This window comes from the organism of the source record quoted next, unplaced genomic scaffold, assembly GCF_019419815.1.
Source record: "Pyrus x bretschneideri cultivar Hongxiangsu unplaced genomic scaffold, Pyrus_bretschneideri_v1 Contig53, whole genome shotgun sequence".
In the NCBI taxonomy this organism is placed as follows: Eukaryota; Viridiplantae; Streptophyta; class Magnoliopsida; order Rosales; family Rosaceae; genus Pyrus; species Pyrus x bretschneideri.
Window position 1 is genome coordinate 1,566,904 of NW_025999791.1, and position 17,303 is coordinate 1,584,206.

General features: G+C 35.6%; 1 protein-coding gene across 3 annotated transcripts; it reads right to left on the reverse strand.

Moving 5' to 3' along the window:
- Positions 1 to 426: 426 nt before the first annotated feature.
- Positions 427 to 10,770, reverse strand: LOC103957176 (kinesin-like protein KIN-7K, chloroplastic). 3 transcript variants are annotated; one of them, XM_048570508.1, is made up of 24 exons: positions 10,752 to 10,770; positions 10,552 to 10,664; positions 9,686 to 9,956; positions 9,496 to 9,593; positions 8,936 to 9,025; positions 7,565 to 7,617; positions 7,302 to 7,367; positions 7,169 to 7,222; positions 6,941 to 7,000; positions 6,702 to 6,780; positions 6,467 to 6,534; positions 6,075 to 6,137; positions 5,833 to 5,937; positions 5,599 to 5,703; positions 5,348 to 5,455; positions 5,120 to 5,266; positions 4,522 to 4,704; positions 4,277 to 4,438; positions 3,277 to 3,498; positions 2,461 to 2,721; positions 2,268 to 2,318; positions 1,852 to 1,899; positions 1,559 to 1,753; positions 427 to 1,287 (listed from the first exon to the last, which is right to left on the reverse strand). In XM_048570508.1, the coding sequence occupies exons 3-24, from the start codon at positions 9,931 to 9,933 to the stop codon at positions 739 to 741; spliced, it is 3,015 nt and encodes a 1,004-aa protein (XP_048426465.1). In that variant the 5' UTR covers positions 9,934 to 9,956; positions 10,552 to 10,664; positions 10,752 to 10,770; the 3' UTR covers positions 427 to 738. The 3 variants fall into 3 exon arrangements, with proteins under 3 accessions (XP_048426465.1, XP_018505371.2, XP_048426466.1); XM_018649855.2 differs by lacking the exon at positions 10,752 to 10,770 and having other exon boundaries at positions 10,552 to 10,680; XM_048570509.1 differs by lacking the exons at positions 7,565 to 7,617; positions 8,936 to 9,025; positions 9,496 to 9,593; ... (1 more) ...; positions 10,552 to 10,664; positions 10,752 to 10,770 and having other exon boundaries at positions 6,941 to 7,093; positions 7,302 to 7,346.
- Positions 10,771 to 17,303: the final 6,533 nt, after the last annotated feature.

Below are 17,303 nucleotides of genomic sequence, written 5' to 3' on the forward strand. Positions count from 1 at the left end.
GTGTCAAAACACAATAGCCTGAGACGTTTTATCATAAACACAGTATGTACTAATCTAGTCGGAATCAATCAATACCCAATTGATAATCTTAAAATCAAGAACACTTTTAGAATATGTAAGTCAACTGAATTCGTCCCATCAATCTAAACCTATTAGATTTTCTTTTCTAAACTTAATGACACATATTCTTTTGGACTAGTAAATTTTGATAAATTTAGAATAATAATATCACTTGTAATAAAAAGTGTTCGTAGTATGAGATTTCCCCAAACAACAAAGTCATCTAGTCCTCCCCCTTACCAAAAATAATAAAAAAGGCACATCGTACCAGATGATCACTAATTCACGATACACTAATCAAGAGAAGTTCAGTAAATTTGACAAACATTAGAAAAGGAACTTGTTTTTTGCATGACTGGCCGCATGTTAAACTAATATTATTAGCCTTCAATATAATGCCTCGACAAATACTAACCTGGGAAAAATAGAGAATCCGAACCGTGTACTTGTAGAATACATTTGAAAGTACCGTGAAAACGAAAAGAAGCCTAATTCGTTATGAACAAACGATAACCCCCTTGGGCAAGAAAACCGAAAAAGAAGGAAAGAAAACCCTAACTTGTATTATACACAAACAATAAGCCCTTGCCATACAACACACACATTTTTACACTCACTCTCTCAAACCAATCTTATTGAAAGCTCACTCTTGTTGGATCATCTTGAAACACCGTCACGTCACCATGCCCCATAACCATCAGTATGTCGGGTCTCCTTTGTTGAGTCTGAAGAATCGGTTTCAGTTCCATGTGATTTTTTCAACTTTGCCACGAGAACCCACATGTTGGCGAGTTCATTTTCCAAGTACGCTTCTCTTTGCTTGGATTCCTCAACCCTTCTTTGAAGCTCAGCCTCTCTTTTATCCTTTTCCGTAAGAGCAGCCTCGTATGAATGCTCTCTCTCCTTACTCACCGCCAGTTCTCTCTTCATTTCTGAGACAAGCCCACTTTGGTCCTGTTTGGTGTGACTCTCTCTCCGACCATTTCGGAGTGTGCTACTATTGCGACGCTGAGTAGGAGAGTTCTTAGATGCGGCCAGCTCAGCAGCTAGTTTTTCGTTTTGGTTCATGAGTTTGGAAACTTCTTCTGATAATGCCTTGAGCTCAACGGCAGCAGCTGAGGCTAGACCTTTGGCATACGAGCTCTCCTCCACAAGTTTCTGGTTCCGAACTTCTAGCTGTTCCTTTGACTCCGTCAGTTCAACCACCTTCTGCTTCAGTTCTTCGACCTAATTAAGGGTGAAAAAAAAAAAAAAAAAAGTAATTTAACAGATGCTGCTTGTCTGTGGTACTTTTTCTTGGGAAAGCATTAAACTCTAAAAACACTGTTTCAAAATAATAAAATTTTCTTCTCGGCATAAATGAACATAATCTTTATGCCATAACTACTTGGTAACTGCGAACTATTTTGCAGCCCCAAGTCTTCCTTTTGTTGGGAGTACTACAAAACTCGAATTTTCCAATTAAACAAATACTTAGATGCCACAAGAGGAGGAAAACCTGCTTTTGTAGAAGAAAAACTTCATTTTTTTCATGCAACACTTCATTATCTTTCTCTGTGCACAGTTCCTCATGCAAGTTTTTGGAACCAGTTCGAGAAGTGACTATTGGGCTCAAATTTTTGAACTCTAGTGCCTCAGAAAGCTGCTGTTTCAAGGAGGCGACTGTTTCTTGCAATCCTTTGCATTCACCGATCTGGTAATGTAACATAAAAGTCATATGAGGTTCTGAATTCTGAAGTCTCATCTAAAGATGAACTGAACAAATATATTTTAGTAAAGTGGTTCCTGTACCTTTTGTTCTAGCTGTTCTTGGATTATACGATTATCAGCAGCTTTAACCTGGCAAAAAATGATACAACAGTCAACAGAATAGACTTGGAGTAGAGGCCTTGGAAAATTTCATTTAATTTCTCCATTTCTTTGATATTGTAGTTGTGATTTGCATAATATCCAAAAGTCTTGCACTCTGGAAACTGAGGTAACACTAACACAGATACTCAAATACACTCAAATGCTTCTAGTGTGTCAATTGGCATATTAACTTAATCCCTTGACCGCGACATTAATTATCAAACAAAAAAAATTACACGTAAACTCAACATACGGCTGTAAAGTCAACATGATGCTCTATATGAACTATTTTATAGTTCTGAATTTACTGTGCTATATTTTCTCAGATCAAAATGTAGTAAGTTATTATTTATCACCTCAAGTTCGAAGGACTTCTCATTCAATTGCTCCATCACTTCAGCAATAGACTGCAGCATAAACCACAAACAGCATAAGGTTTGAGTTTAAACAAAATTAAAAACAACTCCTAATACAAGGGCATACTTTTTTTATTTTTGAAGAAAAAGAAAAGGATAATAGCTGACCAACAAGAAGGAAGCCCTGACTTACTTGGGATGCTTCCAGTTGACCCATTTTGTTGTGTGAAAAGGACTCTCCAATTTTCTTTTCCACCAAAGCTATTTGTTCCTTCTTCGCCTTGATTTCATCTTTTAACTTTCGCATTTCCATCCTAATTTCATCCTTTTCGGAGTGTCTTGAAGCCTCCTCAGACAACCGCTTCAGAGCACTTAAATGGAGTGCTACCTCATCAGACAAGATTTTTTGCTGCTCCCTTAAAAGATCGATCTGATCAATTGACTTCATGCTAGTCTGACAGGATAAACAATTAAATATGAGCAATGAATGAATCAAGAAATAGAGAACTAAACTAGTTGAAGCATGGAAATTTAATCCTTTGGACCATACTTAGTATATACTTCAAGAAGTTATCAGCCTGTATGTTTGCTCAGGCCCAAAAAAAACACACACACACACATGGCTCAAACCATATGCAGACAAGGGAAGGAAAATATGATGTCACAAACAGCACATGGCTACTTCTTTGGCCAGAAATAGTGTTCATTTCCATTTCCTGATCCACGTTATTTCAATATGAAACTCTGTTTCTTAGATACAAATTACAAGCTGTTGACTCTTTTTTGCCCTTATTTCTTTTTTTTTATTATTTTTAAGATCAGTTTATGTCCTAGCAATTATTAATAACAGTACAGCTCCAAAACCCGCATTATGTCTGGCCTTTCTCTTTAGTATATGGACATAATGAGCAATATTCGATACTATCATACTAGAGATGCCAGAAATGTTCATTAGGGACATACGGGCTCAAGTACAAGTTAACATCCTTTATGCAGAACATTCACATACCAAAGGTGTCTCTTGTCCCAGGAAATTTTCCTGAAGAACTTCTCTATCCTCTCTAGCCTCAGACTCAGCCGATGGAAAGCTTTCTGTAAGTGCTGAATGTGAAAGTCTGGATTCTGCATGAAAATTACCACTTTCCGTTTGAGGTGTTGAAGGTGCACTAGTAGTTATTCCACTGGATTTATCACTTGTGCTTGTCAAGGTCCCCGTACCACCATCACGTTTCTGATCAAGAATGGAAACAAGATGGGATGGGAAAGAAATCAATAAAAAGTACAAAAAATCTGCTGCAATGACAAACATTTTAGGCTGTCAGGCACAAGTAGCACGAGTTTGATTTTTTTGAGTAACCAGTTCTTTCAGAAAAGCTGAAGGTTCAGACCATACCAAGCAGTCCCTAGTTCATGCCCTTTTATAATTGGAAATTCAGAAAACCAAAGGGATTTTCTTACAATTATATTTCTCTAAGGGGGAAAAACAATGTTTCCAGAATTCCATGTTTATGGTTGCCCATGGAATTTGAGAACAAGTTGAGATTAGCAGCATTTATGGCCGTAAAAGAATCCAAAACAGAAAAATCAAGCCCAAGATGTAACAAGATAAAGCTACTAAAGCATGTAAGTTACATCATCTTCAAGAATACGACCCACTGTAATAGATATAACTACTGGAACAAACACCTTAAGCATCCATACTAACAACCCTAAATTTCATATTAGACCATTGCTCCAAAATCAATGCATTATTAACATTATTAATGACTGGATAAAGGAAGAAACCAAAGATAAGGAAAACAAAACGTCACTCTGGATACTGGATAGAATAGTTGACACAAGAAGGATGATGAAACTGACCAAATGCCGTATCAAGGATGATGAAACCTAGACCAAATGCCGTATTTCTACGTTTACTATTGGTGATTTTCTTTATCAACATGATAGAAAAATGTACATATCAACCTTAAGAAAGGACGACAGATTTCTACCAACCAAATGGTACATACCCTTATTTTTAACCAGTTTAAAAGTCCATGCTTCCGAGTCTTCTTCTCCCCCTTCAGTATGTCATCAGTCATTTCAGTACTCCCATCAAGAGGAGGAACAAACAATTCAATGCTTTCATCATCCAAAATCAAGTCCCGCCTTTTGTATGGTAGGTATGCAAGCTGTAATTTTGACAAAGAAAATAAGCAAACAAAACTTGTTTATTCATCTAGCAGAGAGAAAATTTGGGAGAACTCAGTCCAACCTCCTCTTCACCAAAGGAATGTCTTCTTCTAACTCCAGGTCGGTGAGAAAACCTTGACGGTTGTGTTTCTTTTGTTGAGACCAAAATCAATTTTGTCAACCTTTGGATTCTTCCCAACAAAGCAGCTTTGGCTTCTTCTTCTTGTTCCAGTCTTGATTGCAGTTTGTATTTACCATCTTCTAACTTTACACATCACAGCAAAAGAAGCAGTTCAAGTCATACAACAATGACTATTCAGAAATATATTTATACAACTTTTACTAGAGGAAACTATGCAGCAACTGAATGGCAAAAGGTCTGTTGGTAAAACCAGAGGATTGAACCCATTTATCCAGGATGGGGCCCAAGATGGCTTTACAATTGATCCATAACAGTTATTTAAGTGAATCCAGAAGGAACAGAAAATCAAAACCAAAATCCCAAAACTAGTGACACACTCAGACTTAAATATATAGGGTTGTCCATTACTGATAAGTTCCTTTTGGCTCTAAACTAGTTTTAGTAATGTTTTAGCATTTAATTCGGGTTTGATTTCGTCGAAAATTTGCAGACCCAGAAATAACCCTGAGACCAACCCATTAGAGGAATTTGGATGCACCTTTTGTTTAAGGAGCAGAATATCATCTTCCCCAGCATCTTTTAGTTGAGGAATTGTGACTATCCCCCTCTTCAACTGTTCTAACTCTTCCTTTAAACTACGTATCTCGTTTTGATATTTCTTAATGAGTGACTTCTCATCAATAATCTGCAGGTACAAAAAATAATGTGAGGTGAGAAACAAATGAAACTATTATCAGTTTAAAGAGAAGAGATAAAACAAGCATACCTTGTTTTGTGCTGCTTGAATTTCAATGTGTTTTGCCCGATGTGCAAATTTCAATGTATTATGTGTCTCTTCGGAACTGCTTGATGAAGGAGTAACAGTGCAGATGAGCTGTAATAGTGAACAATATAAGTAAATATCTCAATTGCAAAACCTTCTTTGCTAGCAGTATTGGTTCTGCCAGAAAGATGTATTGGAATAATATCCAGATAGATGGAATAGAGGTGAAACCATAACAACAGGAGAAGCCTTACAGATACACGCCCATGTCCACTTAGAGAAGATTGAAGAAGTCTTGTCAATTTAGAATCCCTGTATGGTATATGAGTAGCCCTCGTATCTGTCAACTTTGATATAACCTACAACCAGAAGTTAAAATATTCCGAAATAAGTATACCATGTAAGATGAACAATGACTGGACGTAATCGGAGGACAATCTAATACAATGTTTCAAACTTCTTGGCTTAAAACAATGTTGAGGCCTCACAGTTCCTAGAGTTAGCAGACTTTTATTAATATAGGATCCTTCTTTCCGTCTGACACCAGTAGTTTCAGCTTTCGAGCTCTCAGAACCTGCCAGATCGATGAGGTTCTGCACATTTAAGTTAGATATGACAGATTCATTAGAAAATCCTAAATATTGAATATAAAAAAAGTGAAAAGATTACGATTAACCAAGGAAGACAACAAACAAGTAATTGATGTCAGTCCGTAGTGTTGAATACTTACCAATTGCGACAGACTTACAGCTTCACCTTCACAATTTTCCCCACATGGACTACTCTCTATTGTCTGTCAACAAAGTAGTCAAACAAATATATAAAGTCATCAACGGGGGTCGACATTAGTTTTTAACTGAAAATAAAAAGAAGGTAGATCTCAACTATCCTTAAAGAAGGAGAGTTGATGTAATTGTTTAAACATAGAAAACATTTTACCAAGAGAACTAGAACTTTAATTGAGCAAAAATAAATAAACTCATGGTCCAAATAGATATCAAGGATTCAATTCATATCACTATTTACCATCAATTAATGAATAGGTGTGTCTGTGTCAAGGAACAGGAACATTAAAAGTAAAATCAAATGTAAGATTACAAGATGCTATATTAAGATATTCACCAGCGAAAATATCGTGTGGCTCCTGCTACTGAGTAGATTGAAATTTGTCGAACCAACATGCCTGTGCTCTGTTGGCAAAATGAAAACCAAAAAGTGAAACAAGACTCATGAAAGAAACAACAGCGATTTAAAATGACAAAAACCTATATCATCTGTCGACTAGACAAATAAACAAGATTTAGTATAATAATAATAATAATAGATTCATCATAACATATGATTAATGTTCTAGTACCTTCTCCAGCTGCTATAAGTGAAAGGGCATGAGCTGGGGATAGTACAACTTCTTCCTTAATTCCTTCAACAAAAGTGCCCTACAGCCATCAATTAAGCAATTAACAAGAATTCTTAACGTGAAAGAGTAATGACTTGATAGAAGATATTTATAAAATGACAGCATCCATCTTTATTTGCAGAACAGTAATTTACGAAGTTAATCGCAACTCAAACAAAGATTGCAAACTAATAAAGCACCTGGGCATCTTCTCTAATTCGTAAATTCTGTCCTGCTGGATTCAACAAGTCATTAACAACCTGAGATGAAAGAAACTCATATGATAAAAAAAAGAAGCACCACTGAAGTATAAAGTTCAACATTGCATCCAGAAAACTTCAATCTACAATGGTCTACAAACAGCAACAGACATATAATCAGAGCACCATAAGTAAGCTGGAGAGAAATAGGAATGGAACAATTATTACCTCATTATAGATTTCCAAGTATGACACACGAAGAAGATACTCTCGATTTGGAGTCTGGAGAAAAGAAAGATATCTTAATATGTAGTTTCTCCAATAAGAAAAGCTATAGAAGTTAGAACCTCGTTTAAACTACCTCTTGGATGATGCTAAAAGCATCCTTCACAGCCAGTGGTATAATTCCAGGCGACCTTTGATCACCCTGAAATTTGTAGGACCAATATAAACATACTGATAATCATAACAGATCCAAGCACATTAATACCTAACCCACTAATACATAGCAGAATAAATGTTACTCCTATGAGAAACTACGAACATATAGAAGTGCCTGATCAATGCATCTTAACCAGGTATACTCTGTAGAAGAATAGGGTGAGAATAAATAGGTTATCTCACATGCATAGTGTGAGTCTTCCCGCTGCTGGTCACCCCATATGCAAAAATTGTACCTGTAATGGAAGGAAATCAGAAGCTAAAGAAACAAAAATAGATTATGTGTATCTACTAGTTAATTATCTGAATACCAAGAAAAGAGTTTACTCCATTAAGTTTTAGTGTGAACTGCAAATAACTTTAATCGTTGAGCAACAAGTTGCTTAAACTATTCAAACCACCAGTGCCCAAGTTACCCTTGACAGGCAATGCATTGGTTACCTAGGAAACAAAACTGAAGAGAGAATTGAGATGGTGTGTTCATCCAAATAGGTTATCTAGTCAGAATCACAAAGCTTTAGAAAGAGAAGATTCCAAATTTTTCTAGATGGTCAACGAAACTTTTTAGGCCAAAAACCGGAAAAGATTAATCATCTTATGTTTCCAATCGTTCACCAAAAGCTATTGATCTCAGGTTTTCCCTATGTAATAGACCATTAAGTCCCAAGATTCTCTACTTTCTTCATTCAGTACACGACCAGAATACAACTACACTTCAGCAAATGGGAATTAACAATCAACTCTCATACCAATAGCATCATCCAGCAGAATCCAGCAACCTAGTTAAGAAGACTTTAGGATGGAAATAGGAATTCCTTGGAATGTTGTTGAAATGAATGACTGAGGTAAGAATTGCAAGTTCCCGAATAGATTTACAATTTCATCGCTGGGTGCATGCAAGGATTATATCCACATCTTGCAATGCAATTAAGCCATGTTTGGTGGAATATAATGGGAAAAAATATGAAATGATATGGATTTCATGAATGGCACTCCACAAAATTCTTCATCACAATTATAATTAAAAGTTAGTGCTTTAATTAATATGATAATGTAAAGGAAACAAAAGCAAAGAGAAAATATGTCCAACCTAATTAATCCAGCAAGAGCGGAATGACTCTTAAAACATAGTTTATAACTTATGTGTATATATATATATATATGAGGGAAATGTGCTGCCTTTTATGTGTAGCCCAATTACTATCCAATTTTCCTAAAACCATTCGAAATTTAGCCATCAAGATCACTGAGTCAGGCCGGACCACACAATATATGCTAAAAAATTAAAGCTTCCAATTGTGATTCACAAAGCTACAAACAGTTGGGTAACAATTTTTGGTTTTAATACTAGTTGAAAAACACATTTGCATGGGTTGTTGCCCTTCCTTTGTACCAAAAAAAAACACACTCATAAATTTTCATTCCCTGTCTTTTATAACCGGTTAAATAAAAAGGAAATGCTGATCAAACTACAGTTAAGATTTCTAGGGCATGTAATCAAGCTGAAACCAATTTAACATTAAGCTCATCAAACCAAGAAGTCAAGGAATTTACCGTTGACGCCTTCCATAGCGCCACTAATAACATGCTGAGCAGCAACATCATAGACATGGCGCGTTGTTGTTGTAGGGCCGAATACCCGATCTAGCACCAAACAATGAACAAAAAAAATACAAGTTCAACCAAAAATGAACTTATCTGAGTTTTTATGATCGATGCATTTGATAAAAAAAAATTCACTAACAAGATATAGAAATATAACATCTTTACTTTATAAGAAACCATAAACTTCGATTGAATTAAGGGAAAAACTCTGCACTGACTTGTAATGTTCAACTGCCTTTATCATTTATAATTCTATATACAAAGTTATTCTCTGCCAAGGATGGACTTGTTTTTATACATGGACGACTACGAAGCAAAGTGAGTGAGATCTCAATGAATCTTAGCTATCCACACTTACATGTAGATTTTTTTTTTTTTTTTTTTGCAAGTTCAATTCAACTATCCCAAGATCATTAACTTTGGTTTACTATTTTCTTCCTCCCCACAATTGCATCATATAATGAGAACGCAATACCATTTATGTGATGGAGTGAAATAGAATAGAATACCATATGCATAAGCTATTGATGGATTATGCTCATTTCGCACAATGGTGTCTCCATCTGCATACCATGCGATTTCTTCTCCTTGGCGAATTTCCCTCGGGCTATACCAGACATAGACGAAAACCAACAGCCAATTTATTAAGTACTCATGAAACTTTACAACTACAGCACAATTTATACTAGTGAAATGAACCTGAGTGGACGAAAGCGGACCGTCACAGTGACGTTTTCTTTGGATCTTTCCCCATCTTGTGGCAAACTTTCCGAGTACAAGTACTGTTGCTTACTTCGAGCTGAAGAAGTTGCTGGAGAGCTCTGACATTCAATAGATGTTTCCAAGTATTGTTTTGAAGACGTTGTAGTCGAAGATGCAGGGGAATTGGCAGCCTTTGAACTGCTCGAACCTAATTTTTTTGATTTTGATCCGTATTTGGACGCCATTACCACTGGAAGTCACTCCCCTTCTACACAATGACAAAAAATTCCACTTCAGCATCAATCAACAACTACTTCAACTTCTGAATTCTTCAATTTGTTAACACTTTCTTAAGCTTGTTCTAAAGCTATACTATCTGGCAACAGAAGTAACTACAAGTTCAAAAAAGCAACCGAATTGAAGTTGAAAGTTCAAATTTTGAGTACTTCTACTAGTTACCATCCTCTAAAACTGTGTTTGGTTCCCAAGAAAACTGTAAAGGCAAAAGATGATTGTGGCATATGGAATGTAAAGTAACTCCCATTATCGATACGGAGAACAACGAAAAACCAACTCTTTCCACCTAGTCCTTGAATTAGTTAGTTAAGCTTATGTCACCACATATAACATAAATGCAAAATCCGAAACTCCATATTATCCACTTTCCTTCATTTTCTCAGCAACCAAACACAAATTAAACAAAGGAAAAGAAATATCCCAAATAAAATTACAGCTACCTACATTTTCTCAACCCAATTTTAACGCAGCCACTTAATTTCCAGCTCCCAAACTCCAAACAACAATTAACCAAACAGAGCATATAAAAAATTAAAATTAAAAACCCCAAAGCTTTTTAGCCTCACCTGTAAAGGCAATCAGACGAGCATTGGGAATTGCATGCACCAAATGGAGAAAAGTCGAGAGGAAGCGACCTTTATATCATAGAGATCGTCTCGGAAGCCGGAGCGAGACGGATCTGAGAGAAGCTGCTGCAAGTGAGTTAGTGAGACAAAGTGAAAGAGGAGAGAGAGAGAGAGAGAGAGAGAGAGAGAGATATCTGAACTTTTTTGCTTGCCTTGGAAGGGATGCTTTATTCGATCAAAGGCGAACAATCAGCATTTCTTAATCGAATTTCAGCCTTTTTGCAGAGAGAGTAAGAAGGACTCATACGCATATAAACGCCTCAGCATATACTTACACACCACCCGTTGTAGTTATAGAGAGAGAAAATGCTAACCGAGAAAAGAGAGAGAAAGGAAGAGAAAAAAGAAAGTGGTTAGAGAGAGAGAGACTGAGAGAGAGAGTGAATTTGGTACAGTAGCTGTTGCTCAGTGTAAGGCTGGCTGGAAAATGGTGGGGCTATTTTCCTTTTTCTATTTTTCTAATTTTTTTAAATTTCATTTGTATCAAGGTCTTCTTTCCAAAAAAAAAAAAAAAAAATTATATCAAGGTCTAATAATATTCTTTTATATTTGTAAACGAAAGCTTTCTTGTTCTAATTTTATTGATAACGAGTGTGATATCAATTTATTATGACTTATCGATTATGTGACTTCTCTCACCGATTTGCCTAAATGTATATCATATCTCTCACCTCTTAGCTTGCATATATATTATTTTTATACAACAATATATTTACAAAAGGTGAATGAATAATTAGTTGTGAATCGTCATTTTCAATGTTCGAACATAAAACCTATCAATATTCTATGTGTAATAATATAAATAAAAAAGAATATATTTTTACATACTCCTCTACTTGTATAGTCAGCATTTTACGTGTAATAATATAAATAAATAAAGAATATATTTTTATGTGTTTGTAACATCAATTTACATACTAAATACTTGAAGAAAAAAAATATCTAGATCCTCGTCGGATCCTCTTTGTAAGGATTCTGGGAATTCTTAAATCGTATCCGTTCATGGTACATCGTGTGATCAAATATTATTTTAAATATTTTTATTTAAAATTAAAGACAAAAATTACTTGATAAAAACCAACCACACAATATACAATTCGTGAATCATTATAACTCTCGTAAAAAAAAATCCGGAGACGACCCTGTTGCGGTTGGCAAAACAAATCACTTGGAATTTATTAAACCGTACTTGTTTTCTAAATTTTTAATGTTTATCAGAGGGTCAAGAGGTCACAGGAGCTGTGTGGGTGTGCGACGGGGTAGGGACGCAAGAGGGGGTGGGGTCCAATGGCCGACGGGGGAGTTGGGTAACTTTTTATTTGTGAGAAAAATGGCAAATTTGGAAGAGGAAAAAGAGAAATTCATGCCCTCTGTCGGATCCAAGGACCTGTCAATTTTCCTTTATTTTGACTCGTGTTATTGGTATATCGGTCCCAACTTAAGTGGATATTTGGTTTGAGGATTGTTATAATTAGGGTTTATTGGTTCTGTTGGGTAATGGGATGGTCATAAATTGACGTTAGGAAGGGTTTTGAGGCCATATGAAGAAATTAGACAAAATATAAGATAGTTAATAGGAGAAAAATTGAAGGTTCTTCTTTTGCATTAGAAAATTGTGATCAAAAGAGAGCAATTGAGTCACTAAAAAAATGGAATTGAAATCATAAGCATCAAATTTGTTTGTAAGTTTTGAGAATTTAATATTTATGTTTGCTTTATTTAAAAGAAAAAAGGGTTAGAATTGAGCTCAACTCGCCAAAATTATCATCAATTTCTAAGAAGAAAAAAAAACACTTTTTAGGTTTATTTTCTTGCGCTTGGCATACATCATCTGTTGTGCTTGGTTTGGGCATACATTGATGATTGACCCCGACTGCTTGATATCAGTTGATCATTGTGGCATGAACCTTTTGTCCTCACAACGATATATTTTACATGAAGGAATGAGAGTTCAGTTAAGCTACACAATGGGTAACCTAATTTTGTATCGAATTCGCCATCTACGAGATTCGAACCTAAGACCTCTCACTTACAAGTGAAGAGGAATACCCCCATACTATATTACTAAGTGGCAGCTTAAATTTTCATCAGTTTCTAAGTAGAAAAAATGGAATTGAAATCATAAGCATCAAACTTGTTTGAAAGTTTTGAGAATTTAGTAATTATGTTTGCTTTATTTAAGAGAAAAAGGGGGTTAGAATTGAGCTCAACTCGCCAAAATTATCATCAGTTTCTAAGAAGAAAAAAACACTTCTTAGGTTTCTTTTCTTGTGTTTGGTCTTGGCATACAACATTTGTTGTGCTTGGTTTGGACATACATTGATGATTGACCCCGACTGCTTCATATTAGTTGGTCATTGTGGCATGAACCTTTTGTCCTCACAAAGATATATTTTTTGGCTAAACTACACAATGGGCAACCTAATTTGGTATTGAATTCGCTATCTACAAGATTTGAACCTAAGATCTCTTACTTACAGGTAAAAAAAAATATTACCAGACCAGAGTACTGAGTGGCAGCTTCAATTTTCTTCTTAGAAACTGATGATGTGGTTTATCATCATGTTTGAGAAAAACTCTAAAATTTACCTTGCAGTCTTTCTTTGGAGCACCCTATTATTTAAAGTTTTGTGGAAAATTTGTTAGACGCTTTGTCAATAACGTGAAAAACTGTATCTCCACCTAACTTTGATGAATTTTTAACTCCTTAACATAAAAGTGTTGGTCCATATATAAAGGGAAGATGGATGAAAGTTATTGCATGGGGTTAAAAGATATGATCAAGCCTAACCCACCATAATTTTTGGGAATAAATAACTAATAACTTTATTATATAACCACAAAAGAAATTGCAAATGATGAGGCTGAAGCTATGACTCATTTTTTTTCTTTCTATTTTTTAAGGTGGTGCGCTAGGCTAAGTGGCGAAGTCAAAAAATCTATTAAAATGGGTCAATCTAAATTAACGAAAATGAAAGACAAAACAAAATAAAATCATCTAATGGCATAAAATTCTTAGGTTTGCCAAGTTGATTTCTGGATTGAGGTACCATAATAATGACTATTCATGCAAGGTAGTAAATTTCACTAATATAAAAATTTATTTCAAGAAATAACCACAACTATTACCATATTTAGCATTCATATTACCATTTTTGTAAGATCTCACATCGTCCAAGGATGAGGATTCTATAAGCCTTATATATATATTCTTATCTCTACCTAGCGGGGCCCTAAGGGGGGTAGATTGTAAGATCTCACATCGCCCAGGGACGAGGATCATGTAAGCCTTATATGTTGTTTGGGCCCGATTTTACATAATCGGTACGGCATTGGATGGACAAAATATTTGAATCGCTCCTAGGATAAAGATGTTTTTATTAAATTTCACGATAATTATTTTGATTAAAGATATCCAGATATTATCCATCAGAGTAGTTATCTTGGAGTTTAATTACATCAACAAATAGATTTTTTATCCAACAAGATTGTAGTTGGATTCCATCTTGTCATATGGCCTTCATGCATGGTTACGACTGAATATATCAGTATGGGGTTTGATTAGAATTGTGGGATGCATGGTCTTCATGCATGCATAGGTAACTTGCAGGTGGGATAAGTTCCAGTAGCAAATTGGATAGGTGTCTACAACGTGTGGGGCGTATAGGCATTGAGAAAAACAAGGTGATTGTTTTGGATGAGAAAAGAACTGTGTATGACCGTCCAACAAATTCAGTGATGGGGTAAAGGTAAGTCAAAGTTGGAATAAGATAGGATTAGAATGCAGAGTCCCTATTTGACGTCCAGATTCGCATGTGGTCATCGTTTTATTTCTCAGGATATTCCAAAGTCTTTAGGTGCAATTGAAATGCTCTGCTTATCGTCCAGGCCATGTCAAGCAAGTAATCAGCCCTATAAATACAGAGGCAGTGGCAACAAGAAAAGACCTCCAATTCAACACACAACTGCTCTCCGCAAACCTCTCAAACACTTTGAGATTTTTTTTATTTTCTTTTTTCTACCAACACACCTTCAGTTTGGATAAACAACACTGTGAAGGCAACCGGTGAATACCTTCAGTTTGGATAAACAGCACTGTTGCCGTAAAATCAGCCGACCACAAAACACCTTCAGTTTGGATGAACAACACTGTGTCGAGGCCGACTGGTTATCTATCCAAGTCTCGGTTATGAAAGATTTTCGAATCCTTATTGGCAGAGGTCATCTCATTAGCCTTCTCGGTGAAGTGAGGTGTTACCAGGTTACTACATTCGGCACCTTGAGAGCCGAATTCGATATTGAACTTCGTAGAACTAGCAGCCTTGTCTTTAGGCTCGAGAACCAAAAGGCTGAGATTTGTTCCTTCCTCAGCCATAATCGCAAGATCAAAAAGTCAGCAGCGCACTCAACGCAACATCAACAAATTTTACTCCTCGACCGACGAGTTAGCAGACCCCATATTCAACCGAATGACGTAGTTATCTTATTAGTTACTCGACCTGCGCGCCACATAGGCTTTGTAATTTTTAGGGTCAACATATGTATATTCCCATCTCTACCTATCACGAGGTCTTTTGGGAGCTCACTAGCTTCGGGTTCCGTAAGAACTCCGAAGTTAAGCGAGTTCACGCGAGAGCAATCCCAGGATAGGTGACCTACTGAGAAGTTTTAGTGTGAGTTCCTAGAAACAAAATCGTGAAGGTGTGGTTGGGGTCCAAAGCGGACAATATCGTGATAGGGCGGAGTTGAGTCTAGGATATGGGGGGCCTGGGCGGGGATGTGACAATTTTAATATCTTATGAGCCCTAGAAACATACGGTCAACACCTCAAAATTTGCATATTTGTGAGAGAGTTTCAATAGCAAGTTATTGTGGTCGCAAATACAGGAAAAGTTCTTAGGGAAAGGTAGTAAGTAAGGAAATAGCACGCATAGTGCACAAATTTTTTTTGTACATAAACAAAATGTAAAATTTTCATTGTGACATTTTGTTAAACAATTGATGGCCTATAGTCACATATTGCACGGCTGTCGACAAATGCAAACAGCTTCCAAGCGAGTTTGTTGACGGATATAAACATTCGCCGAGAAAGTCTTTCAATAAATGTCGACAACACACACAAAGGCGTTGGTGAACCTCGCTTAGACATTTTTGGTCGCCACAAGGTTAATTCGCCCAGCTTAACCTCCTAGTGGATCATCCATCGACCATGACGACATATTCCCCTAATACAATTTTTACATTGAAATGTATAAATGTGCTTTGCTAATTTTAACATTGAATTTCAATAGTTATGATCCGAGCAATACCGATAGAAATTTAAATTCGCGCATACTAGCATGTCTAAAACTCTAGTTTGGTATTATTCAGTATTACAGTCTGATGATATTTTTCTTCATTTGTGAGTAAGATGTTTTAGGTTTGAATTTTGTGGATGGTGAATTCGATATCAAATTAGATTGCTCAATGTGTGGAGAAATTTTTAATTGTGACACGAACACGGATGGTACATCATGTGTTTTTATGTAAATGGTGGGAAATTTTATTTTTTAAGTTATTAATTTTTTAACACACATATTCCAAAATTTGTATAGTGACACATGGTATACGCTTTGTGTGCCGATCAAACTGAAATTTTTTTCCAATATGTGGCTTAACCGAACTCTCTCATTCCCTAGTGTACAAATATATCGCTGTACTGAAAGAAAAAAAAAAATCCTCTGTTTGGTTGGAGTTTCCAAATTCGAATCTCTCTTTTCTCATAATATTGTTTTATAATTTCCATGCAATTATAGACAAAATCTTATTATATTCAAAGTAAAAAAATATATAAATAATTATAACGGATTTGGATCCTCTTTGAGGCAACTGGTCGGGATCCTCTTGACCAGTGTTAGTTGACTGTTGAATTTTTATCTAACGACTACAATTATTATAATTTTCAAAGGGCCTCATATTCGTAATCGTTGGATAAAAATCCAATGATCTACTAATCAGGAAGATCCTTACCAATTGCCTCAGGATCCAAATCCAATTATAACCACAAACACAAAACAAAGGGTGACGAAATCTTTTGCCGCGAGCAGTTGAGAACGACTAGTCTGGCAAACCAACAAACGATGTTCCTTTGTTTTGGTCAATAACATAAGATGTCCATGAGCTGGCTACAGGTACGTACAAAAAAAAAAAAAATATATATATATATTAAATAGTAATTGCCAAAAAAAAAAAAAATAGTAATTGCCAAAAAAAACATATATATATATATATTAAATAGTAATTGCCAAAAAAAATAAAAATTATGGGTCAATAAACGACATGTCAACCATCTCCTTCCAACAAAAACAATTAATATTAACACAAAGTATAATTTCTAATAATTAGAAAGTGGTTAAGTTAAGTAAGAACATGAATATGCCTTCAATGTTTGATGATGGCATCAAATTAAGATATAATTAGCTGCCATTATTGATGATTATATCGGATGAGTGCCTCGGAAGTCTTCGTGTGCGCAAAAGTATGAGAATCGAGTCATATAGAATGCACTCAAAGAAAAATCCACTAGTAGCTAAATTAATAAGGAAATTCTATTATTTATTTTAAAAACAAAAAGGGGTACTGAAATATGTTGTTTTAGTAAAATTATTAGCGAACGTCGTGAAATTGCCAGTCATATATTTATTTTAGACTTT